Source organism: Peromyscus eremicus, chromosome 4, assembly GCF_949786415.1.
Source record: "Peromyscus eremicus chromosome 4, PerEre_H2_v1, whole genome shotgun sequence".
Taxonomy (NCBI): Eukaryota; Metazoa; Chordata; class Mammalia; order Rodentia; family Cricetidae; genus Peromyscus; species Peromyscus eremicus.
Window position 1 is genome coordinate 90,984,101 of NC_081419.1, and position 25,704 is coordinate 91,009,804.

Consider the following 25,704-nt stretch of genomic DNA (forward strand, 5'->3'; position numbering starts at 1 on the left):
GTGAAGAGTACCAGACACAGTGTGTGTGAAATGCTGAACCACCATATATTCCAGTACAGTAGGAAGTGTGAAGAACTTCTGGTTTTAGCCCAGAACCAGGCAACACAACTTCACTTTTATATGTAGATAAGACCTCAGCACAATCTTCTACCTCGGAAGCTCTATTACCTAAAACCATTGCTAAAAAGAACACTGGAAACAAACAAACAAACAAACAAACAAACAACAGGAAATGTAGCCTCTGTTTTCAAGTTCCTTAAAGTTTAACGGAGGAAACAAATATACATTCATAAAAAAAGATAACTAGCAAAAAAGGTCATTAACGCGTTAACAATAATGTATAAAAAGGAAAAAACCTCAGCAGACAAATTCTGAGGTCATAGGAGAGATGGTTCCTATAGAGTAGAGTGGGAAGACGTGTGAAGGCCGAGGAGAGGGCACCATTTACCATCCTCGTCACCTCTACGAGCTGTGTTTCTCGCTGCTGTGACAACATACCCTGAGAGAAACCGTTTAAGAAAGCAAAGCTTATGGTATCAGGCTATGCCAATCATGCCGGGGAAGACTTAGTGGCCGGAACTTGAGTCAACTGGTGACATTGCATCTACAAGCAAGAAGCAGAGAGTGATGGGTACTGGTGCTCAGTTAGCTTTCTTCTTTATATTCAGTCCAGGACCCTAACCTGTGAGGTGGTGCTACCCACAGTTAAAGTGGGTCTTTCTACCTCAGTTGACCTAACCTAGAAAACCCCTCACAGACCTGTCTCTTAGGTAATACTAGATCCTGTGGAGTTGACAAGCAATGTATTAACAAAACTGGGACACTTACCTGCCCGAAACTTAGAACCCACCTGTGACTTAGCATTTCTGAAATTATCCTGTCCTGGCCTCACTTGACAATCACATTTTTGCTCCTCTCTCTCTTTGGCTCTTGGCACTACTCATAATTATTCCAGTTTCCTTTCTGTTGGTATGACAAATGTAACAAAAAGCATCTTAGGGAGGGAAGGGTTCCTTTGACTTAAATATTCAGGTTACAGCCACTCCCCTTTAACTGGTTGGTGTTAAATGGGTGTGGCTAACTTTAAGAAGCCCAGGACAAAATACAGAGAGCTAGCCACCTGTGGGATTCAGCAATTGTGGCCCTCCTCCTTCTACCACCCTGCCCCCCACCCCCACCCCCCCACCCCATCCACCCCCACCCCCTCCACCCCCAACACCCCCCCCACCGCCCCCCCTGGGAAAAATACAAACATCCCCTCCCTTGAAGAACCTGAACTTAGCCTTAGAATCTTTGGCTAGTAGCAAGTGTACAGAGCTGGAACTTAAGGTACCACCGTGATGTCTTTAGTATCTCACATACATTTGAGTCTGTCCCTTTGGTGCTGGCTAGAGCAGTGGTTTTAGTTAAGGATGTGTTAGGAGACAGGATGACAAGGTGCTTGCAAAGAAAGGGGAGGAAGGCTGTGAAGGACCTGGCGTATTTCTAAAAAAAGGAGAGTTGTTGGCCATACTACAAACTGGCCTCACCAGTCCCAGAGCTGGGGAGAGAGTCAGAGGCACAGCACTTGCTTAGCTCACACAGATTCTGAGTTTGATCCTCAGCACTTTGGTAAAGAAGTACAAAAAGAAGCATTCACAGAAGACTTGAGGAAAACACCTTTATAGTGGAAGATTTCAATATAAAAAATAGTGAAAAAAATACTTATCTATAGCCAATCTTGCATCAACAGTCTCTGAAGTCTTTTATTTTGCAGTAACTGTTAGATACCATATCATTTAAATTGTACTATTGTAGTTTACATATATGAAAAATAAGGATTTAATGAACATAGCCATAAAGGACAATCTTTATTTTCATCAAATCCTTAGGTAGTATTCAATATTCCCCAATCATCTATCTTAAAATATTTTTCAAATCAGGATGCAAATAAGGTCTCGTCTATCGCCTTTGCTTGCCCTCTCTCTCTCTCTCCCTCTCTCCCTCTCTCTCTCTCTCTCTCTCTCTCTCTCTCTCTCTCTCTCTCTCTCTCTCTCCCTTTTCCTTAAACCGTTTGCTGAAAGAGAAACACCAGGACACTATGCTTTGGAGACTCTTGGGCCACAGATTCATGGTTTAGTAAGACCAGACCACAACAAGTCCATCTCTGCTGTTCAGACACTGCGTTTCTAGGTGGAGGCCTGGTTTCTCAACTCCGGGGCAGGGTCTGCAGCACCCCACAGCTTGGTTGTCAAAGATGGTCCCACGGGGCCAGTCTGTGTACTTGCAGGCAGAACCTCTGGACAGATGGACTGGGTAACATCATTAGTTGGTGTCCATTTTGGAGATGACTACTTGAGGTAAAGCCGTATGACAACAGGCTGCAAGGGCAACCAGGTAGACGAGGTCGTCACTGAGCTCCTCTTGAAGGGCTTCTTGTTCCTCTGGTAGCCAGGCTTGAGGAGCAGGCTCTAAATCAGACTTCCACAGAAAGAGTTCTGCCAACTCGCCCACCTCACCCACCAAGACTAAGAGCAGTTCCGAGGCTGGTGGAACTGCTCCCCGTCCTGCTCAGCAGCAAACTCTGCCTGGAGGCTTCCAATGTCCTTGACCATGGGCTGAAGTTGAAAAAACCGGCAGCAGCAGAGTCTTCCTGCCACACATCACCACACACCCATCACCACCAGTGTGGGACATGCTGCCTGCCCCTCTCAGCCGCGTGGGAACAAACCCCATGCTGGAGCCACCTCCAGGGCCCTGCCTGACCAGTCCATTGCCTTATCTCTTTTTTTTTTTATTTTATTTTATTTTTTTTTGGTTTTTCGAGACAGGGTTTCTCTGTGTAGCTTTGCGCCTTTCCTGGAACTCACTTGGTAGTCCAGGCTGGCCTCGAATTCACAGAGATCCGCCTGGCTCTGCCTCCCGAGTGCTGGGATTAAAGGCGTGAGCCACCACTGCCCAGCTCATTGCCTTATCTCTTATACATCAAGAGACCCAGATGCTGGGCTCTCAGCATCCTTGTAAGATCATTTCTGTTCCACAGTTAAAAAAAATACACTTTATATTATAGTATATATCATAAATATATAATATATAAGATATATATATAATGTCACATACATTTTATATATTATATATAATATTTAAAGATATATATATATATTTTATATAGGTCGGGACTAGGCCAGGGATATATATACACACATATACACATACACATATACATATTCACACACACACCACACACACACATATATATATATATATATATGTATATATATAAAACATCATCAACTACTGGTAAGTTGTGGGAACTACAAACGTCCTCTTAAAATGGACACAGAAGAATCCTAACTAAAAGGAGTTGATGGCTTGGCCTCCGTGTCTTGTCCATAGGGCAGAGAGTAAGCTGAGGAGTATTACTTTAGGCTGCTGTTGACCACATTTTGAGCCTTTCAGTAAGCTCTCTCTCTCTGTATGAGTGGAGAGGACATTGCTTGGTGTTTGGTAAACAAAGCCAGTTTTCTCATCTTCCCCAAGAGCTGAGTCTGATTATTTCTGTGCTGCACAGGAGCCTCAGCCAGCTGCGCCTGCTCAAAAGTGAAAGCTGCCTTGCACATGGCCAACTTGGTCCTTAATCATAACTCTGACGGTTATCGCTGTTGAAGGCTTACCAGGTCACGTGTCTGCTGGGGTCCACGGAAGACGACAGACAGGTGGCTATTTGTTGAATGAACACAGCCGAGAGCTTCACATTTAACCTTCACAAGTCAGCACGGCGATGTGGGCTTTATACCTCTGTCTCACAAAAGCATAGTGAGAACTGGACCTGCTGTCACCTCTGAATTTGCTCTAGGTTCTTTATGTGTGTTGCTATCCCAGTAATCCACGGAAAACCTCCAGGAAACAGGTGCTGTTACCTCACAGCACTAGCCAGAGTTTAAGTGACTTGCTTACGAAACAGTCTAGGAGGGATTTGACCTACTGAAGCTCTCCCCTCCCACCTCAGTACTGGGGACTTAGCTCAGAACCTCACGTATATTCCCCAGGTACTCTACTACCAGGCCAGATCTTTGGCTTCTTTTTAATGTAAAATTTTTATTTTGAGACAAGGGTCTTGCTAAGTTAACCAGGCTGGTCTTGAACTGGTTCTATAACCCAGGCAGACCCTGAACTTGCAATCCTCCTGCCTCATCCCCCTCATTATCTGGAATTATAGACCCTTCTTGCCAGTCAGGCCCAGATTGATTTCAATTTGAGTGGGCAAAGTCAGTTAGTGGCAGTACTTGGAGGACAGACCAGCACCAGCACTCCGGGTTTCAGGTTCTTCATATCACAATCAAGTTCAAAATGGTACGGGTAGAGATCTCATCCCAAGCTCCATTCACTTCTCTTTCCCATCCTCACCACTGCTCCTTCCTCCTTCCGAAGAACAACCCGGCAGACGTGGCCGGAAGGCAGTTATATAAAGAAACCTCAGTGATCCACGGTACGAATTTTTGTGCACGGCTGGCTGGGTTAGCGCTCTCATTCCTTCCTCAAACATACTCCTATGTTTGAGGCACTCCTATGTGCACAATCTTATTAGCACACCAGTGTGTACTCATCCGGAGAGCAGCAATTCTGAGGCTTCCTGGAAACCCTTGGCAGGAGAGTGTCGGTTTCCTTGGGAGGCCCTCTCACTTTCTTCTTCCTCTGGAATTGTTATATCCCTCAAGGTAGCTGGAGCTGCAAGTTTCCTTCCCTAGGGGTCATGTAAACTTGAGAACAAAGTGAGAAGCCTAGAGCAGAACCGCCTGGGAAGACGTGACGGGAACTTGGGAGCGCTTGGAATTCAGTCCCCCAGGCCATCTTGTACATAGGCTGACTTCGTAGATGGAGAAGAGATAATTTTGTAGAGCCCGGAGTTCTTAGCCCTTCAGTCACAAAGATCCCAGGCTCCAGCCCTCAACCCTAGAAGGCTCTTATGCAAAAAAGACCTTTTGGGACGACTGCATACATTGTCCTCTGACAATGCAAACGTGACAGCTGCCTATCCAACAATCGTTCCGCCTCCGTTCGGCTGAGTTCGTGCTACACAGGCATCTCCTGCGCTATAGTTATGCAACCTCACTCGCAGCGGGAGTTATTTCCTGTGCTGCTGGATGCGCCAGATTCATGTAACCCGCCTACCCCGGGCTTCAATGGAAGCCGTTCTCCATTAACAAGCACTCGGGCTTTCAGAGATGAATGCCTTGCCTTGCATGCTGTTTGCTCAGTGAGAATCGCGCTGAGGTATTGAAATCAACTCTTTACACACACGCGCACACACACACACACACACACACACACACTTCTCACTCCCTTGTGCAAGAAGCAAGGGGACTGCAGCAATGCAACTAGAGGGACAGCAGGAGGAGCTCGCTTTGCAGTCCCGGCCTGTAACCCCCACTAACTCGAGATGAACTCATGCCAGTTCCATTCTTTGCAAGGAAAACACAACACACGCGCGCGCGTGCACGCGAACTGAGCAGAACCGAGTGGCCTTCTGATTTCTTCCCGGAACACACGGTGTATGCGGGCTGTCTGTACAGACGACTTGGGTATTCCAGGCCGAGTAACGGGGAGTTGCGCGTCGCAACAATGCCAGTCCCGGAGCAGCTCTGCTCACAGCTCCCACCCCCGCCCCCTTTCGCGGCGTGCCAAGAGTTTGGAGCGCGCGCACGCACACGCGCGCGGTGCAGCGGCATATCCCTCCGCCGCCCTCCTCGCCCCGCTCCCGCTGCCCGACGATTTGGGAAGAAGCGAGGGGAGGAGGGAACTACTTTTCTGAAACTTGTTATGCTGCCCACGATCTCGAGCTGCAGTGATTCGCCTGCGGGCCGTGGCTCTGAGGTCTTCCCCCCTCCACCCCTCCGGGGCCCCGCGCCGCTCGCCCGCTCGCAGCCGCGCCCCACGTCCGCCCGCCCGCCCGCTCGCCCGCCCGCCCGCTCGCCCGCCCGCCGGCTCCCGCGCGAGCCCCGCCGCCCCAGAAGTCGCGAGGGACTACTTCGCCTGCCTCTCCCGCGGGCGCCCCCGGTTCGCGCGGCGGAAGGAGCGGGCGGCGTGAGAGCTTCCGCCGCCCCCCTCGCGGCTCCCTTCTCGCGGGCGTGAGGAGCGGGCCCGCGGAGCTGCGCTGCCCTCGGCTCTCCTCGCCGCCGCCGCTCGGCACTGCGCCCTCGGGCTCGGACGGCCCGCTTCGCGCCCTGCCTGCGGCCCCCCAGCTGGAGCGCGCCCGAGGGAGCCCCTGAGGGCCGACCGGGCGCGCCGCGCGGGCAGCCGGCGGCCAGGCGGGAGATGGTGCGCGGCACCTCGGCGGGACCGCGCCGCCGCCCGCAGCCAGCGCTCGGCTGCCCCCCGCCGGCCCCCGCCGCCCTCCTGTCGTCGCGCCCCTGAGAGCAGCACCGCCTCAGCCGCCGGCCGCGTCCCTCCAGCGCCCGCAGCTCGCCCGTTCGCCTGCCCGTTCGCCCGCTCGCCCGCGCCGTCTCGGCGTCGCACCCGGCCTCGGCGCAGCGAACCGCTGGGGTCGCCACGGCCGCGCTCGCCGCCGCCGCCCCCCTGCGGGGGTGGCCGGGCTGCCCGGCTCGCGGGGCGCCGCTCCGGGTGAGGCGTCCACCATGGTGAGGCCCCCGAGCCGCTGCCCGCGCGCCCCGCCGGCCGCCGCCGCCGCCACCGCCACCGCCACCGCCACCGCCGCCCGCCGCCCCTCGGTGCCGCCGCTGCCGCTGCTTCCCCGCCTGCTGTTGCTCCTCCATCTCCTGAGCGGATCACGGTGAGGGAAAGATGAGCGAGGAGACGGCGACTTCTGACAACGAGTAAGCGAGCCCTGGCTTGGGTGAGCCGGGTGGGCAGCCCCCTCCCCCCCAGCCCGTCCCGCCCGGGAGGTGATCGAATGCCCGATGTGTCTGTCGGGCCGTGTTCTTTCATGGCAGGCCCCCCCCCCACCCCCCTTCCCATCCTTGCATTCGCCTCCCTGCTTGGGAGAGGCGACCGAGTGCAGAGCAGAGGCGCTGGAGCAATCGGACGTCTCCGAGACGGAGTAATGTGGGGTGGCTCAAAGTGGAGTAGAAAGTACCCTTTGCCTGCCCTTCACTCCTGCGCGCGCACGCACACACACACACACACACACACACACACACACACACACCTTGACCATCGCGCCATCCTCCCTTTACAGCTATTTCGCTCGGAAACTAATGTGTGGGAGCACCTCCTGCCGCAAACTGCTCTTGAATCCTAATTCGATGACTCAGTGACTCTTAAATGCCGATTAAGCCTTCGCCCCCTGCCCCACTTTTTAAACTCATGACCTATGCTATTCTAGTTAAAAAAAAAAAATAGCGTTAGGGAAACATTTTAAGAATTAAATAGGATTAAGGACACCTGGAGTGTGGACGATGTTGAGCTATTTTTTTTTTTTTTTAACCTTTGTGAATATTGAACCTGTCTTCATCAAGAACAGAGCAGTTGAGAATTTTGAAGGCTAGTGTCTGGCTTTCGTCTGTGAAAAAGCACCGTTTACATTGCCGAACGCGTTGGTGACTTCATCAGTTTCATCTAGAGCATTCCATGACTTTTAAGTTTTTTTTGCTTATTTGGGCTGTCCTTACGTTTTCCAAACGAAGCACTGTGCCTTTTAAACATTTTGCTTTAACGTAGCAGCCGCTTGGAGGAATAATGGTGCTGTAAGATTTTCCTGTTGAGAGGAGAGTTAATTTGGGGCAGAATATTGGCATCCGTTTTCTTGTAGTTGAGTTCAAGTTTTGTTTGTTTCTGGAGGATTATGAAGAGTTAAATGAGGATGCATTCCTTTAAATAAAGTACATTCCTCAAGTCGGACCTCCTCGAGAAGGCTTTAAAGGCCAGTGCTGAAGCCCGTTTAGCATAAAATAGCTAGAAAAATGCCAAGCAGTGTTCCCCCCTCTTTGAAAAGCACACTGTGAGGGAGCGGGTGTGGAAGGAGGTGGATTGCTGCAGTCAGTGCAGTCTGGAAGCAGAAGTGGCCGCCATGTTCTCTCTTTTTTGTGAATCGCCCTCATTTGCATAGCACACTTCATTCATAAAAAAAAATAATTAAACATCCATCACCTTGGACAACTTGAAAGGGTTTCCTAAGAAAAGCATTCGAAGCTTGTTTGTCTTTACGTAGATTTTTGAGTTCAGGAAGTGAGGAGAATTAGAAGTTTTAGATTAAATTTTAGAACATACGAACACACAAACAACTACCCCAGTTCTCAGAATGTTGACACAGTTATGTGGGAAATATCAGTTCGGGGAGGTGCTGGGATCACGTGATCGCCTCCATTCATAAAATACCTGGCTGTCCATTCACAGTGCAGTACACTGTCACTGCCTTCCGCAGACTAGACCTATTTTGATCGAGATCAAGAAGCCTGTCTCAGTACTGGGTTAGGAGAAAAACTGCGAAAATGCTGAAGGGAAGGACTGGAACTTTTATTAGTATCTTGGAAGAAAGCAGCTGGCAGAAAATCTTAAGATCTATTTTAGAGATGGGCAAGGATGTCTTACCAGTTTAATAGTGTAGAAAGTAGTATTGCCTTGCTGCGGCGGCGGAGGAACAAACCTTGGGATGTGGACTAATGCAGGCATATAATAGATTGTTTCAAAACGGGCCTTTTTTTTTGGTACTATGGTAAATTGAAAGTGCAAGTAAGTGTGTGAGAATGATCTCAGTGGATGAAACCTTTGTTGCACTAAAATGAAAAAAAATATTTCTGATGGTTTTAATTCTCAAGATATTGATGCTTTGAAACAGAACAATGTGGAAATTATTCATCCAGATTTTAAAAATTGTTTTCACAAATATATCCTGCCTTATTAATACATTGTTCCCTAGGAGCCTTGTAATACTAGTTTGGGTAGGAAAAGAGTAATCTATTTTAGCATGTATTTATTCTCTGAAAGGTTCTTCATAGAGTAAAAGTATTTTTTTTTTTAATTAACGTTGGAAAAATGATTGTGATCATCTGGTAATCGTTGCTGCAAAAGCTGACATTGTTTACTTGTGCCTTAGCTCAACCACAAAGTGGATTTCTTGGAATGTCGATTTTAATCTGGTCATTTGTATATCTCATCTTTAACGTAGGAGGTGAAGTTTGGAAACGGAAATTCATTATTTGTAATCATACATTATGAAAAAGCAAGAGATACAGTAGTGCCCTCATGGTTTAGGTATACTTTAAAATGGCCCTGTATTATTTTTTCTTTTTTCTTTAAGCCATAGTTCATTGGGATTTAATTACAGTAGAAATTGTACTTAACATTTTATTGCTTAAGTTTTCTTTGTTTTTAGCCTTTGAAAGAAGGTGAAAATCACTAATTTCTTGAAGAGTGTGTTGACTTTTAAAAATTAATAGATAGCCATTGTACTGAAATATAATAAGGTTTTTTAGAATCCTCATTCTGAACCATTATTTGAATTTAGTTTTTTTTTTGGTAGATAAATAGCTGAGGAGATTGCATATCTAATGAAGAATTAGTGGAAGACGTATTCCGTAGACAGCTTTGTCTTAACAGTGAGAAGTCAAATGTGGAAATGAATGAGAATAGGAGGAAGCATTAAACTGTTTCAAATTCGTGTTTGAAAAATAAGGTTGTTTTGGCAGGTAAGATGGCTCCACTGCTAAACTCACTTTACACCATCTAGCCTGGTGACCTGGGTTCCATTTCTGGGACTTACATGATGGAACCTGCTCCCACAAGCTGTTCTCTAACCTATGTGGCACCTGCGTGTCCAACACAGTCACACAAACAAATGTAATAAAAGCATTTTTTAAATGAATTTTCAACAGACAGTAAATAAACTGCATTATGCCACAAATAAAGGAACTACCACGCATGATTTTACTTTCGAAGGTAAAATTTGATTTTGCAGAAACTGATACTCCAGAAACTGAATAAAGATGTACCGTATTATATATAATGAGTTAGACTTTTAAATACAATTTTGAACACTTAAGGCTATATTATGTAATACCTAAGGATCTTTGTGATTTGCTGTTGAGTGAATATCATACTACATACCTTTTGCCAATTTGGCCAGAGCACTCGGAGGAGTGAAACAGCTGAAAAACTAAGAGTTTTGTTTATTGTGCTTAAATAAACCAGAACCACCTGCCATGTCAGTGTGCTGGGCTTTTTAATATCAAGTTGAGATTACAGTAATTTTAGAGAAGGCTAATTAGAATTGAATCACTTGAGATAAATCTGGGTTAGAACCATTTCTCCCGTCAAAAGCAAATTTTGTGATTATATCATTTAGTGCATCATTAAAAATTTACCTCACAGTGGGAGTATGCGAGTATATGAATTTTCTTTCATTTGTCTTATGTATGTGTATGTCTGTGCATACATTATACACATATAGTTAGAAAGTATTCTAGAACTGAATGGAAAGAAACCTTGGGAAGCTCTGTAGCAGTTATTCAAGTATTATATGTTTGTGTAGATATCATGAATACATAATGTAAAATTTGCTTGGAGTTCATTGGAGCTCAGTGCTAGCTCATCTGCTTCCAACTTCATTCCTCCTTTTCCATAGAAAGCTTTCTGGTCTTGAATTGTATGTTTCTAAACTATATGCTAGTATGCTCAAAATAGTTTTTCAAAAAAAAATCTTGTGGAAATAATTTTTCCCCAGAAGACTCAATTGTGCCATGCTCTCCAACAGTCTGTTCTCCTGTGTCATTGTGTACTTGAGCCACACTTATAGTTAGATTTTTAAAGTCATTAATGTAATCATTTACTCACTTCTATGTCTCCTATTGCCCCTTACTTCATAATGCTTATTATACTTTTGTGTGTGTGTGTGTGTGTGATTTTATGCATTTGGGATCATTTAGTTTTGTTAGAAAATAGGCTGAAAGATTACGGGAAGAATTATTGTTATCTTTTAAAAATTTACCCTTTTATTTCCTAAGGCCAAAATTGGCTTCATTTTTGACATGTTAGTTTTCCTCCAGTTCTGGAAATAATAGTTGAGACCTAAAACTATCATAGATACTTTTGGAGTAATCACTGTGTTGGCCTCTGAACTATGCATTGTATCAACAAAAGGGGAGTCATTTATCTATCTGTTTATCAGTTTTGAAGATTTGAAAATTTCTTCCTTTTACAGCTTCTCCGTGGTGCCAAATATGAGAAACTGGCTAGGAATAAAGAAGGTCATTGATGGGGAAAGGATACAAATTATAGGCCCCTTAATTAATCGTATGCTGCTGGTGGTGACTGAGTAGTATCCAAGGGGAAAGACTGACAACTTTACTCTGATTAGGGTAACTTGAACTTGACTAATAGGTCTGTCTCACTAAGTGTTGGGAAGGGTGATACAGAGAGGTTTGCATTTCTTCTCCAGCCTTCCCAAAGAGTTGCATTTGGACTAAAGTTGCCAATTTGAGAAATAGTTTACCCACCCATGCAAGAACAAAAACTATGGTTCAGAGATGAATAATTTATTTGCTGTGCTACCATGAGATAACAAGAACTATAGTTTTTTTTTTTATGTAATTTCATGGATACTCCTTTACCTGTGATTATGATGATGATGTTTATATATTGGATTTTTCACTTTGTGCTAAGCACTGTGAAAAATGCTTTATTTAAGAATTATGTAACTAATGTTTATACACATTCACATGCACACACACCCTCTCTGACTGGAGTGGAGTTTCACAATGGATACTATGGTAGATTAATATATGTAAATATTTTGCTGTGTTTTAATTATCTTTCTTTTTTATAATTATTTTTATTTTATGTGCATTGGTGTTCTACCTGTATGCATGTCTGTGTGAGGGTGTCAGATCTTGTAGTTACAGGCAGTTGTTAGCTGCCATGTGGGTGCTGGGAATCGAACTCATGACCTGTGGAAGAGCAGTCAGTGCCCTTAACCGCTGAGCCATCTCTCCAGTCCCTTAATTATCTTTCTAGAATGTGACTTTTAGTGGCTACTGTATGTCCAGTGTGTGACATACTTTGATGTTTACCAGTCTAATACTAGAATTTGTTCTGTTTTTTTTAACAGTATTAGTTTGACCTTCAATTTTTTTCTTCATCAGTATCTATTGTTTTTTCCTTGAGGTAATCTAGGAATATCATGTCTTAATTCTATATTAAATTACCATATACAAAAGAAAAATTTAGTATATGGGAATACTTAGGCTTTGAAATGTCTGTCCATATGTCTTTGAGAATTATGTCAGTTTTAAATGCAGAGAGTGAAATTCTATTCAAACTGTCTTAAAAATGTGCTGGGTGGTAAAGTAGAAATGATTTGTTTAGAAAAAAATGTTTTAAGGTATCTAGAATTCTTTTTAAAAATACTGCATTATAAATAGAATTAAAGTGATTATTCAGAAGTCATTTGCATATCTATTTAACTTTTAACTGTTTTGTGCACTGTGGTATAATACAAAGAACATTGAACTTGAAATTGTCAGACATTTTTCGTGTAACTGATTCTGTGATCAGTTGACTCCTTTGTGATTGAAGGAGTTTGAACTAAGCATTATGGGCCTTTTCGATGCTAATAGTGTATGATTTGCTTTGATGTTATCAATGGTAGACACACTAGGTCATTTGATTTTGCTAATTTTGTTATATTATTTTTGTCATATTTAAGTAAACCTTGCCTGATAGCATGGTAAAGTAAACGCATGAATTTTGTATTAAAAGATAAAATTTACGGACAACTGATCTGCTGTGGGATGTTCTGTATGTTAAATGTGTTGCTCTGATTGGTTAATAAATAAAACACTGATTGGCCAGTAGCTAGGCAGGAAGTATAGGCGGGACAAGGAGAGAAGAGAATTCTGGGAAGTGGAAGGCTGAGGCAGAGAGACTCTGCCAGCCGCCATGACAAGGGAGATGTAAGGTACCGGTAAGCTACGAGCGACGTGGCAACATATAGATGAATAGAAATGGGTTAATTTAAGATATAAGAACTAGATAACAAGAAGCCTGCCACGGCCATACAGTTTATAACAGTTTATAAGTAATATAAGTCTCTGTGTGTTTACTTGGTTGGGATTGAGCAGCTGCGGGACTGGCCGGTGAGAAAGAGTTGTCTGGAAAACTCTAGCTACACTGATCTGTACATCAGAAACTTTTAAGTTGGGCTAACCATTTTGTTGTCATTGGAAAATGAGGTCCCACTATAAATCCCAGCTTCTTCTGAGATTCATCAGGTTTAAATAATCTCCTAACCCCAGCTAGTTAGTTGGGGATTATAAGGAAGTTAACCATCCTGCCCCATTAGCATGGGTTAGTTGGAAAAGTGAACAAAAAGCTACTGGGCTTAGATGCTGACTTGAGGAGTTCTGTAAGGAACTCACTAACATTATGCCAGTTTCTAAGCTTTACTTAATGACCAAGAACACCACAAAGTCATTCTCACTTGGCCATTTATCAAAATATATTAATAGCATATTTATTTAGTTTCAGAAGTTAACACAGGTAAAGTGTTGTAGTATTCTCCAGCATTTAGATATAGTCCTATGACAAGTTTGGAATAACCGTACCCCAAGAGTCTAGAACTAAAGTCTTTAGGTCTATGAAATTTGTGTCCATGATAAGTGGAATGAAAAAAACGATTTTTTTTTTTTTTTAAATTAGAGGCCATGTCTCATTATGTAGCCCTGGCTGGCCTCCAATTCACAGAGATCCACCTACTTCTGCCTCTATCTAACAAGCAAAATCATGCTAATGTATTGTGAACATTTTCATCCATGTTCTGGTCAAAGATCGAGGAAAGAGTGAGTAAATACAGAACCCACCCTTGATCCCAGCACACAGAGGCAGAGGCAGGTGGTTCTCTGTGAGTTTGAGGCCAGCCTGGTCTATGAAATGAGTTCCAGGACAGCCAGGATTGTTACACAGAGAAACCATATCTCAAAAAAACAAACAAACAAACAAAAAAAAAACAAAAAAAAAAAAGAAAAGAAAAAGAAAACAGTCTTAATACCTCTTTAGGTGGAAAGGGCCATCTTCCTAACAGTTTATATCACTGTACAGGGGTCAGAAGTTTACTTTCATGGGAGAAGTGAGCCTTTTCAGTTTCAGTTATTTCAAGAGGTAATAATAAACACTCAACGTTTTATAAGCTGCAATCCAGCTAAGATCTCTTAGTGGTGAGAGAGATTTGCTAGCCAGAAGTTCACCCTTCTTCGTTTAATCTGTTAGAACTTTAATTGGGCCAATCAAGAGTTTGTCAGCTTCTATATAGGCAGCCAATTTTGATCATGAAAACTGTAGCAAAAAATTAATATATATTATCTTTAGTTCTGATATTTAACCTGCTATTCTGAGATAATTAATTTGCTAATTCAGAAATAACCTCCTTGGATAGATAACTATATACTTGGTTTAGGAACTAATTTGAAGTTTATTGATGAATTAAGGTTGAATAAGCATAAATCCAGAACTTAAAATCAGGCTTGTTTGAGTAAAAAAACTAGGTAGAAGTCAAGACCATGTAACAAATACACCCCCACCCCCACCCCCACCCCCCCGACAGGGTTTCTCTGTGTAGCTTTGCACCTTTCCTGGATCTCACTCTGTAGACCAGGCTGGCCTCGAATTCACAAAGATCCGCCTGGTTCTGCCTCCCAAGTGCTGGGATTAAAGGCATGTGCCACCACCGCCCAGCTACAAATAACCTTAATAAATGCATCAAACCAGAATATTGTTCAACTTTGTGTTTTAAAAAGAAAGAGAGGGGATGAATGAAACGGGCTGACCTTTAGCCACCCTTTGTTTTCCTTGGCAGTTTTTCCCTGAGTCTTGACACTTCACAAGGGAGCAAACAGCTTTAGTGACCAGAAAGTTTACTGATGAGAGACACACAGACTGTATTGCTTTGAGTCTGAACAACCTATATAATGTGTGTTGTTTGTTCTCCAGTACATATCAAAGGAAAAGCGTAGTTTGGTTTCTAATTACTGATTAACTTCAGATCATCCCATTCTCGAATTTACCCTGCCTTAAATATATTTACCTAATCGGGAAGAGTAAGGAAACCAATACTAGCAAGATGGGCACCTGCTGCTGGATTTCTTAAGTTTGATGCCAGTGTGGTCCACATAGTGGGACCCTGTCTCCAAAAAAAGTAAAATGGACACGTTTAATTGACTTTGGTTTACCGACAGGAGCAATTAATGTTGAAGAAAGAGATATTAAAAAAAAAAAAGCAAGCATCTTTCAGACCTTTCATATACATAAGCTTTATGTGAATATAATTTTGTGTTTCTAGTGTACATATAAAGTTATTGTTAAATTGTATTGTAATAAGAGGCCAAAAAGCAACAGAACTATTTATTCATTCCTAATTGATACACTTAATATAAAGACTGTTTTATATACATATTTTAATAGTTCTCACTTATTTATACTGCAATATATCACCATATTGTGTACCAAAAGCTTACATAGCTATTTTCTCTTTAATGAGTGGTAGGTTTCCAGCTCTTTACTATTACAAATAACATTGGTTGGTTGGTGTACAGCTGGAATCCTAGCATTCAGAAGGCTGAGGCAAGAGGATTTTAAGTGGGCAATTGCAAATTTTAGGACAGAATTTGGCTGCATAGTAAATTCCAGGAGAGCATCTCCCTGCCTTTCTGTTTCTCTTCCTCTCCGTGTGTGTGTGTGTGTGTGTGTGTGTGTGTGTGTGTGTGTGTGTGTGTGTATAGAGGCCAGAGAAGGATGTTTAATTATTCACCTTATTTTCTCTGAACCTGGACCTAAGCTGTCAGCCAGCAAGCTCCAAGGATCCTTCTCTCTGTCCTCCATAGCTGGGACTGTGGAGAATGTGACTATACCTAACTTTTATGTAATGCTAGGAATTTGAACTCAGATCCTCATGCTTGCAGCGTAGGCACTCTTGTTCACTGAGCCGTCTCCCCAGCTTCTTAATTTGTTTTTATTTTTCCAACATAATATTTTTATTGATTATTTGGGAATTTCACATAATGCACCCTGATCACACTGCCAGTCCTCCCATGTCCATCCTTTGTGCCCTCCAACAAAAAAAAAGAGAGAAAAGGAAAAAAGTATGCCAAGTCCAATTTGTGTTGCCCACTGGAGCATGGTCAGACTCCCAGTGGCCAGACCCTTAAAGAAAGCTGAGTACTTCCCCACCCTCACTCCTGCCAGAAGCCGTCAAAGTTTGTGAAAGGATGATAATTGTCAAAGAATATACGTTTCTTTTAATGATACTTGATATTTTTTTTCTGTTGATTGTTTTTTAAGTGAAATTTGTTTCCAAATATCTTAGATTCATTTTGTATTTTTAGTGCTGTATGATTCCAGATACATAATTAATAACCATTAATATTTGAAGGATTGTTAGCATTAGTTTGCAGAAGAGCTGGGGCTGTAGCTCAGTGGTAGAGTGCTTGAGGAAGATGTAGATTTAGGCTTCATAGCAACTACTTGTTTTAGTAGATGTCATTGCTGTTACTTTGCCCTTTCATAAAGGTGAGAAAACTGAGGCTTGGCAAAGTTAAGTTGCAGTGAAACTTCCACAGCTGGTGAAGAAGGTCTCCATGCTGGCAAAACTGGCCTTAGGACAGAAGTAAGAGACTTGGGAATGTGGTGGGAGTTCCTAGGGAGCTAATTTTTTAATATCATGGTTTTAATAGCCATTTCTGAATTGAATACAAATCTGGAGCATTTCCAATCTCATCCCAGAAAAATACCTTGAAAACTGTATCATTCTTTTTCAAGCTATTGACAGTTCTACACTTTAATAAGAAAGCTTGAGGATTAGCTTTTCTAAAATGTAGAAGTGTCACTGAAAGTAGGTCATTTTAGTTGTTTTGCAAAAACGGTATTAAACTAAGGTTAGTCCTTTTTAGTATGTGTTGAATGTTATTGTTTATAGATATGTTTACATTTCATCTTAGAAGGTTAACAAGTGATTATATTGTATATGCTTGTGTGTGTGTGTGTGTGTGTGTGTGTGTGTGTGTATGTGTGTGTATGTATGTGTGTGTATGTGCGCGCTCATGCAAATCCTTCGTCTGATAGAGAAGCATAGTCCATTTGCTATGTTAAATGTCATTACCCATTCATGACTTTTGATACATATAGTCAATTACGAATGATTGAACTGTCCTTATTTTGGAACATCATACTTTGGAGATTCTTGACACTTGATGAAAGTAGTAAATGTCAAAACATTGGTGGCATCTGATCTAGCAAAAGGAGATTTTGATTGGTAAGTAAGGAAAAACCCTCTTGTGCCATTGGTTTGCTCTGGGGATAGTCACTATTTGTTGTGGAATATTTTGATTGCACTGTGACACTCCAGACTGTCAATAAAGTTTACTTTGAATCAGGGGGCGGAGCCAGCAAGTAACTCATGTAATTAGGCATAGAGAAGCCAGCAATTTGGATAGAGAAGAAACACAGGAAGGAAAGGGCTGGGACTAGAGTTTGAGCTTCCTTTTGGTTCTGGGGTGAGGGAAGAGACCATCTCTTGCAGTTTTAGCAGGTTCTCCCCCCCCCACATCTGACTTCCAAGTCTTTGCTGGTAAAGAGAACAATAGAGACTTAATTTAAACCTACATATTGCCGCTCTGGGACCAGAAGCCCTACTAGACCTTGGCCTGAGTGGTTGGTAGGGTGCTGACTGTTGGGCTCTGGGGCTGCAGACAATCATTAAAATGTCAGTAGATTCATGTGCAGCCACTAAGCTGACAGAAAAACATCAACTATTAAGTTTGGTTTTTGCTTGGGGAGACAAAAAAGGGGTTATTTAACATGAGAAGTGATTCTGTGTTTTATTAGTTGGGTGTCGTGTTGTCTAGATGGACTTGAATTTCCTGTATAGCAGAGAAAGACCTTAAACAACTGATCCTCCTGCCTCTGTCTCCTGAATGTTGGGATTACAGGTATGAACCATCACTCTTGGAGAGGTTTTAATGTTTAAAAACGAATATTTTATTCTAAAATAACCCCTGGTAGATTTTATCACTTTGATCAGTGACTGACATGGATCAAATGCTTTGCTATGTGAGACATGCATTATCTCGTTTCATTCTGCACCAAAACAGGTTATCTTAACCCTCAGTCCTTGTTAGGTGTTCAAAACAGAATTAATTACTTCTTGTTTCATACTGTTATCGCTGGCACTTGTGTAGACTTCTGCAGTCTATTATTTTTAAATACTTGACTAATAATCTTACAGAATCCGATCTGCAAATGAGAAAGAATGTGAAAACTAACATCTGTTTCATGTGCTTCTGTCAATTTTTTTTTTCTTTTAAATTGTGGCCCACATCTACCTACCTTCTTTCCTTCCTTTGTCCTTCCCTTCCTTCCTTCCTCCCTCCCTCCCTCCTACCCATCCATCTCCATCCCTCCTTCCCTCCTTCCCTCCTTCCTTTTCTTTCTTTCTTTCTTTCATGTGTAAGTGTTTTGCCTTCATCCATGTATGTGTACCATGTGCGTGCCTGGTGTCCTCATCAGACCCCTTGGACCTGGAGTTACAGATGGTTTTGAGCCACCACGTGGGTGCTGAGAACTGAACCTGGGTCCTCTGTAAGAACAAGTGCTCTTAACCACTGAGCCATCTCTTTAGCCCCCTTTAAATTTTTTACATTTTAGTTCTTGCTATTCCTTTTTTTGTTTTGTTTTGTTTAGTTGAGAAAGAATTTTTCAGTGTACCCTTGACTATCCTGGAACTCATTCTGTAGACCAGGCTGGCCTCAAACTCACAGAGATCTACCTGCCTTTGCCTCCCAAGTGCTGGGATTAAAGGCATGTGCCACCACTGCCCAGCTCTTCTATCAATTTTTTTTTCCTCAGAAATAATTCTTAACTGGTGTTTACCATTAGTCTTCTTTTAAAAATAAGGAAATTGAGCAGGGTGAGATAGTGCACCCCTTGTAAGCCCATTAGGAGCCCGAGCAGGAGGATAACAAGTTTGATGCCAGCCTACTCTCTGCTTTGTCCCTAAGTAAGTAAATACCTCACCCAGGGGCTGGAGAGATGGCTCAGCAGCTGAGTGTGCTTGTTGTTCTTGCAGAGGACCCAGGTTCTGTTCTGAGGATCCACACAGCCAGCCCTAACTTGATGGGTTACAGTGCCCACTTCTGATGTCCATGGGTGCCAGCACAATTGTGGATGCACATATGTATACCTGCAACAAAATGCTCCTACAAATAATTTAAAAATCTCACAGTATGCCTAAATAGTGCTTCATTGTTTTTTGAACTCTATTAAAGGAATGTATTTACTTAAATGTTGACCACAGACCTTGATTTTTAAAAAACTCCAGTAGTATATAAATTATAGTGCACATCTGTGGTGTCTATTTTATAAACATTTTACCTTTTTAATTATGATGCGGTTTTTAATTCATTGGTATTGCTGTGTAATATTCCTTTTGTTAACACACTGTATTTTCTTTCCTGGGGTTATTTGAGTTTGTTCATGAGAGTGAATGCTGGCAGTTCATTCTGTCCATAAAGTATTAAGCATTGTCTGATATGTAATTATTTGAAAACCCATTTTTAGACTCAGTTTCCCTGATGATAAGATGAGTAAGATCGCTCTGATGATTTCTAGCACTTTGGTTTTAATTGTTTTGTAATTTGACTTATTCTCCTGTTCATTGCATCATTAATTTCAAGATATTACTTGTCTTATTTCGCTTTTTTTAATTATAAAAATGTGAAACAGTTGAGTAAGACTTATTCTATTATATAATTCTATTTTCAGTTAATTACTCTTATGGACTAACCATTTAGGTAATTTAAAAATCTGAAGCGATTTACACACATGTGCATTGTTTCCTATTGATTAAAAATTATAAAAACCAACTTGGAGTGGACTTGAAATGCACTGACCCCCCCCCCCCAAGTTGTTTGTGCACACCCTGCAGTCAGGCTGCTTTGTTAATATTCTTGGTTGTTTCCTTGAGGTAGTTTTTCCATGAAGGCAGTCATCTGTATGATCTGGGTGCTCAGTTGATAATTGCAAATTGCATTGTATTGCTGTTTGTTTGCTTTATCTCTCTCGTCTTTCTTCCCTTTTTAATTTTAATTTTATCTTTATTTGTATGCCTGTATATGGGTGCTTACTGAGGTCAGAAGGAGGCGTTGGATCTTCTGGAGTTGGAGTAACAGGTGATTGTTAGCTGCCTGTTGACATGGGTGCTGGGAACCAAACTCTAGCCCTCTCCAAGAGTAGCAAGTAATCTTAATCACTGAGCCATCTCTATAGCACCAGATTCTTGTTTGTTTACTTGTTATTTAAAGTAATTATTTCACAGTGATAAATGCTAATGTTAGTGTTAGAAGAATTTATTACTGGATGGCAAAATGCTAGAACCTATTAATAAATGATTATCCCTGTGCTGTGTATGATAATTTAAATGTCATTAACATTAAAGTATTCAGGTCATGTTAAAAAAAATGTTTAGATCTGCTTCAGTAAGGAAATGTCCTTTAATTGAAAGCCATTATGTAAGTTCTCCATACCTTAGAGGTCACTAAATGTTTTGGTGTAGTAGACCCAAAGAGCTTAATCATTCATGGGTATTGAATGGAGGGCTGGTAGCAGTAGCCATACAGATGGAAATGAGGATGCTGTAGCATTTATTAGTCAAATATAGTTCATCTTCCACATTTTGTACTGCTTCTAGGGTTGGCACAGTCATTAGTGTTGACATTGAATGAGGTAACACAGCAAGCATTTGTTGAGCATTTGTGAAATACTGGAGGAAGGAAAGGAGTTAACTTTTTTTTTTTAAATGTATACTGTGGTATTCTGGGTGTAAGTATTGGGGTATAGATGAATAGAGCCTGGGTCATTCTCTCAAGCAGTTCTCCCCAGTTAATAGAAATAGTGATAGTTCTTTGTACTGTAGGGCTTTGTATATCTGAGAGGGTTGTACAATTTCCCCCAACATGAGAAAAAGTGTTGAAATTAAATAATTTATAAGAGACATTTTTTTCATGTGTGCTTACCTTTACAGTTCTGAAGTCTGAAGTGTTAATCTAATTAATCTTTATCAGTAAAAAATCTGAAGTCAAATATGTTGTTTGTTTTTGGTCTTTTGGGGGGCCCACCACCCAGCTCCCAAATAAATTATACATGGAGGCTTATTCTTAATTATAAATGCTTGGCCTTAGCTTGGCTTATTTCTAGCCATCTTTTCTTAACTTTAAATTATCCTGTCTATCTTTTGCCTCTGGGCTTTTACCTTTCTCTATTTTTTTTTTATATACCTTTTTTTCTTACTCCATTGCTGGTTGTGTAGCTGGATGGCTGGCCCCTGATGTCCTCCGCCTTCTCTCGCTCTTAGATCTCTTTCTATTAATTCTCTCTACCTGCTAGCTCCACCTGTCCTTTCTCTTGCCTCGCCATTGGCTGTTCAACTCTTTATTAGACCATCAGGTGTTTTAGACAGACACAGTAACACAGCTTCACAGAGTTAAACAAATGCATTATAAACAGAAGTAACATGCCTTAAAATAATATTCCCCAACACAGATATTGGGGTAAGAACCTGAAAGATCAGAGAACAGAGAGCAGCCACAGTTGCTTCCTACTTCTACTGGTCCTCTTGGACATAGATCCTCTCTCAGCCCTGCCTTACCACTTCCTGTTTCCTCTCTGTCTGCAGTCCTCCAAACCTCTATGGTCAGCTGGTGGCTTGCTCTACCCTCTGACTCCAAGCAAGCTTTATTTGTCAGAACACAGTCAAAATATCACACATTTCCCCTTTTTTTGTCTAATAAAAACTGATTGTTTTAACTAACATAGGAAAACTATATAAAGTAAGTACAATAACTATAAACAAATATATATAGGCAAGAATTACATTAACAATGTCTAGTCCATTTGCATTTGACAAATTCAGAGAAAATACTCCATTATCTACCCTATCTTGATGGGTCCAAACTTTTTTCACTTTCTATCCTAACTTGGATTACCAACCCCAAACTATTTTTTTTAATGTCTCTTAACCTTAGGTACTTTACACCTCTTCTGTGAGTTTCTTTTTTTGAATATGATAACAAGGAAAGGTCTAACTATAACTATCTAGACTTCAACTCTAGAGTCCTGAGAAGAAAATATTACCTGAGTAAATAGGAAGTGTAGAGCAAACAACTTCCAAAACTAAGGAATGACAGAAACAGCCAGGTGCCTGGACAGTCATAAAAGGTTCCTCTAACATTGGGGCATCCATCTTCAGCCTACAGGCCTAGAATATCTGACAGACTTTTCTGTGAAGCAGCAGTTTTGAAGGACTGTCCTGCCTTGTCTTGGTAAAGTTTGGCAGTCACTTCCATTTGTGTCCTGCTTGTCCAGTTTGGACAGCAGCTGTCAGCAGTCGAGGCAAGGACAGTTTCTCGCCCAGTGGCTAACTTTTGCCACAAAGAAAGTAACCTCAATATGGAGTTTCTTTGATGCTCATCATCTTCTCTGACGTAGATTGGTGCTGCCAGGAGCAGACATGTCTCATGGTCATTAAAAAAAAAAATGAACCTTATGTTATTAAAACATTAATGCCATATTCTGTAGATGAGAATATCACACAACAGAAGTCTTATGATATGTAACTACAATCTTGATGACTGATACATCTTAAAGTTCATATGGCAGGGTAAATTTTGTCTTACTTAAAAAGTTAAAAGCTTAAGTGTTGGTTACAGCTTGGAGGAAAAGAGCAAATGAATACTGTGGAAGTAGTCTTTTTGTACCTTTATATTTTGTATGTTGTGGGTGAAACTTTTTATGAGTGATATATATATATATATATATATATATTATATATATATATATAATATATGTATATACTGTCTGGTACTCCTTCACTAGAAAGAGCTTTGAAATGAATTAATTTATAATTGTTAATATATGACAATTAGCACAGTTGGGCCAGCATTTAATGTAAGAGTGAGAGATGTGCTGCTCTCAAAGTTATGTTCCGAGAAGCTTTGTTTTCTGATCAGAAGACAAAAGGTTATTTGAGGTGAAAAACAGGTTTGGAGTTGCATACTCCTCTAATTGACCATGAGCAGACTGAACTGTATTTAGTTCTCCCTTTCCATTCAGTTATTCTGAAAACTGAAGACTTTATGGGTAAAAGGTGAAGGTAGAAGCAGTGAAGAGGTGAGGTAAGTATACTCATCTGTCATTACTTCACTTGTCTACCTACATATTCTCAAGCGTTGTCTTGGGGAGACTGTTGGAAGATAGGTGGCATTTGTTGGTTAATTATAGCTACTCATACTGCTGTTTTGCTTCTAAAAGTTGTATACTTCAGTATCTTATGTCCACTGACAAAGCTAATTCTTTTAAAAAAATTTTTTCCCTCTTTAAAGAAGGAACCCAAATATTCTTCGATGCCCTTGGTTTAAGCCTAGAATTCTACAGTTGACAGTTCAGGTTGTTCCTTTAGACTTAAGGGTGTATTTGCATGATTACAAAGAGCAAGTGTCTGCTTCTTGGAGCATCAGAATCAGAAACAGGTGCTGAGATCTGCTAACACTTTTTTTTTTTGCCATAATCTCAAAGCAGTTTGGTAAGGTTAGAGAAATAGTATCTCTTGAAACATATTAGACCTCGAAAAGTAGGGATCGGTTTACAAAGAATATACACATATCTTCAGTTAGTATCCCAAAATGTTAGTATCTTGCATAGCCAAATGAAACAGTTAACACATAGACAATATTGTCTACTGACACTGCTAGTATCTATCAATACTATTTTAAGTTTCACCAGTTGCCCTAATTCATGATTGTATGTTGCAATAAGTTGTTACTTCTGCTTAGTCTCCTGTGATCTGAAGCAGCTCTTTGATTTCTCTTTTTATGGTTTTGACACTGCCTGAAGAGTACTGGGCAGGTATTTGCAGGATGTTCCTCAACTCAAGGTGTGCACCAGTACCATGTTAGAAAGTGGTAGGACTGTATTCATCAGGAGGTTGGTGAGACGAACTGAACATTTGGCTAAGATGTTTGCCAGGTTTCTTAACTGTTACGTTCTTTTTGTAATAACCAGCTTTTGGAGAGATTTTTGAGGCCTGGAAAATAGTTTTCTTGCATATATTCACTACTTTTTCATTTGTTGATAATTCTTATCTACAGTAATTACTGTGATGTTTGCCAAATGATTTTTCTATGACCATGGTTTCTCTTTTTTAATAATTTGGTATATGGTAGAAGGGCTTCCCTTCTCGTTAATATGCATACTTATATTAGTATGACCTTTGGCCCATTATCAGCATTTTTATGCTCAGTGTCCCTGGACTTGGCCATTGGGAAGCACTAGCGTGTTGGGTTCTCTGTCCCTTTGATAACTCTTCATTTTTTGGATCCTTGCTTTCCGGTATCACAAATGTACAGGCTCGGTGCATGTTTTCCTTGTCCTCGCTTTGGAGTCACTATTTTTCTAAGGAGCACTGGTTCTTTTTATTGGAGAATTGTATTTAACAATTTCCCAGCCGTGCTCATTGGCTTTGGAGTAAGTCCATAGTATTTATTATTTAGCCTACACTACAGATGGAGAAAACTAAGCTGAAATTGAAGATATTTCTCAGAAAATCCAGATAAAGTTGTAATAAGAGTTGGGCTATGAACTTAGACTCCTATTCTAAGGCAGGGTTTGTTCTACTTAAGCACTTAGATATTGATATTCCTTCCTTACATTTACCTATTTTCCTGTATTTTCTTTTCCTTTCTTTCTTTCTTTTTCTTTTTCTTTTCTTTTTCTTTTTTTTTTTTTTGAGACATAGTCTCTTTACATACCCTGAATGTCCTGGAATTTACTGTATAGACCAGACTGGTCTTGAACTCACAGGAGATTTGTCTGTCTTTGTCTCCCAAGTACTAAGACGAAAAGCATGCGCCACCACTCCGAACTTCTCATTTGCTTTAATAATAATTTTGGGTTTTGCCTTTTCTGGACACAGCCTAGTTAAAATATATTAAAATGTATATAGTTTTTTCAAATCCAAAAATAGCCATTGCAATTCTAAAACCATTTACATGCTTGCTCTGAGTAAGGCTGTGTGTTGAATATTGTTAGATTTTTGTCTTATGCATGTACGTGTTGGAGACACTTGAAAATGTTTTGTTTACTATGCCATTTTCTTAAGCATGTGCTTTAGTACAGGTGGGTGGTGTGATGATTGTGATTATTTCATTTTCTGTGTACTTATGTGGCTTAGAATCTTCAATTAATGTGTAAATACAATACACAAACATAGAATACTAAATTTATTTTCATTTTTGCATTTACCTGTGCCTCTATTTAGTGTCCTGTGATATTCAGAAAGTAGAGTAGATGAAGACAAGTTGTAGGACTCATCAAACGGAGCTTTGAGGAAACTTGTCTGTGAACTAGCTCCAGATAGTAGGAATCTCCTGATTTTTTCACATGGTAGGAATGAATCACACTCAGTTCCTGAGAGTAAAAGTAGACTGAGCAGGTGGAAGTTTAAAGGAAGAGAGCAGACTTTGGTTCTGCGTATAGAGCCAGAAGCTAAGTTTCTGATGTGGTTTGTCTGAGGGTGGAATGGATTGTCCTAGGAAGTCAGAAGTCATAGTTTCATAGAGAGAAGATTGATCATCTGAATTTTTTTCAAAATGGAGTGCTGGGCTTTGTGTCAAGTAGGTCTAGGTCTTCTAAGGTTCCTTACAGTTGCTTAGGGTCCGTGCTTTTAGCCCTCTA

The 25,704-nt window shown here is 41.3% G+C and overlaps 1 protein-coding gene and 1 pseudogene across 1 annotated transcript in view; one reads left to right on the plus strand and one right to left on the minus strand.

Moving 5' to 3' along the window:
• Positions 1 to 2,168: 2,168 nt before the first annotated feature.
• LOC131907847 (dCTP pyrophosphatase 1-like) lies at positions 2,169 to 2,715 on the minus strand (annotated as a pseudogene).
• Positions 2,716 to 6,687: 3,972 nt separating this feature from the next.
• Spred1 (sprouty related EVH1 domain containing 1) overlaps positions 6,688 to 25,704 on the plus strand; it is a 79,802-nt gene continuing 60,785 nt past the window's right edge. Inside the window, exon 1 of the mRNA XM_059261121.1 lies at positions 6,688 to 6,812. Within this exon, the coding sequence (XP_059117104.1) occupies positions 6,781 to 6,812 (32 nt within the window). The 5' untranslated portion in view covers positions 6,688 to 6,780. The remainder of the gene's footprint in view (positions 6,813 to 25,704) is intronic.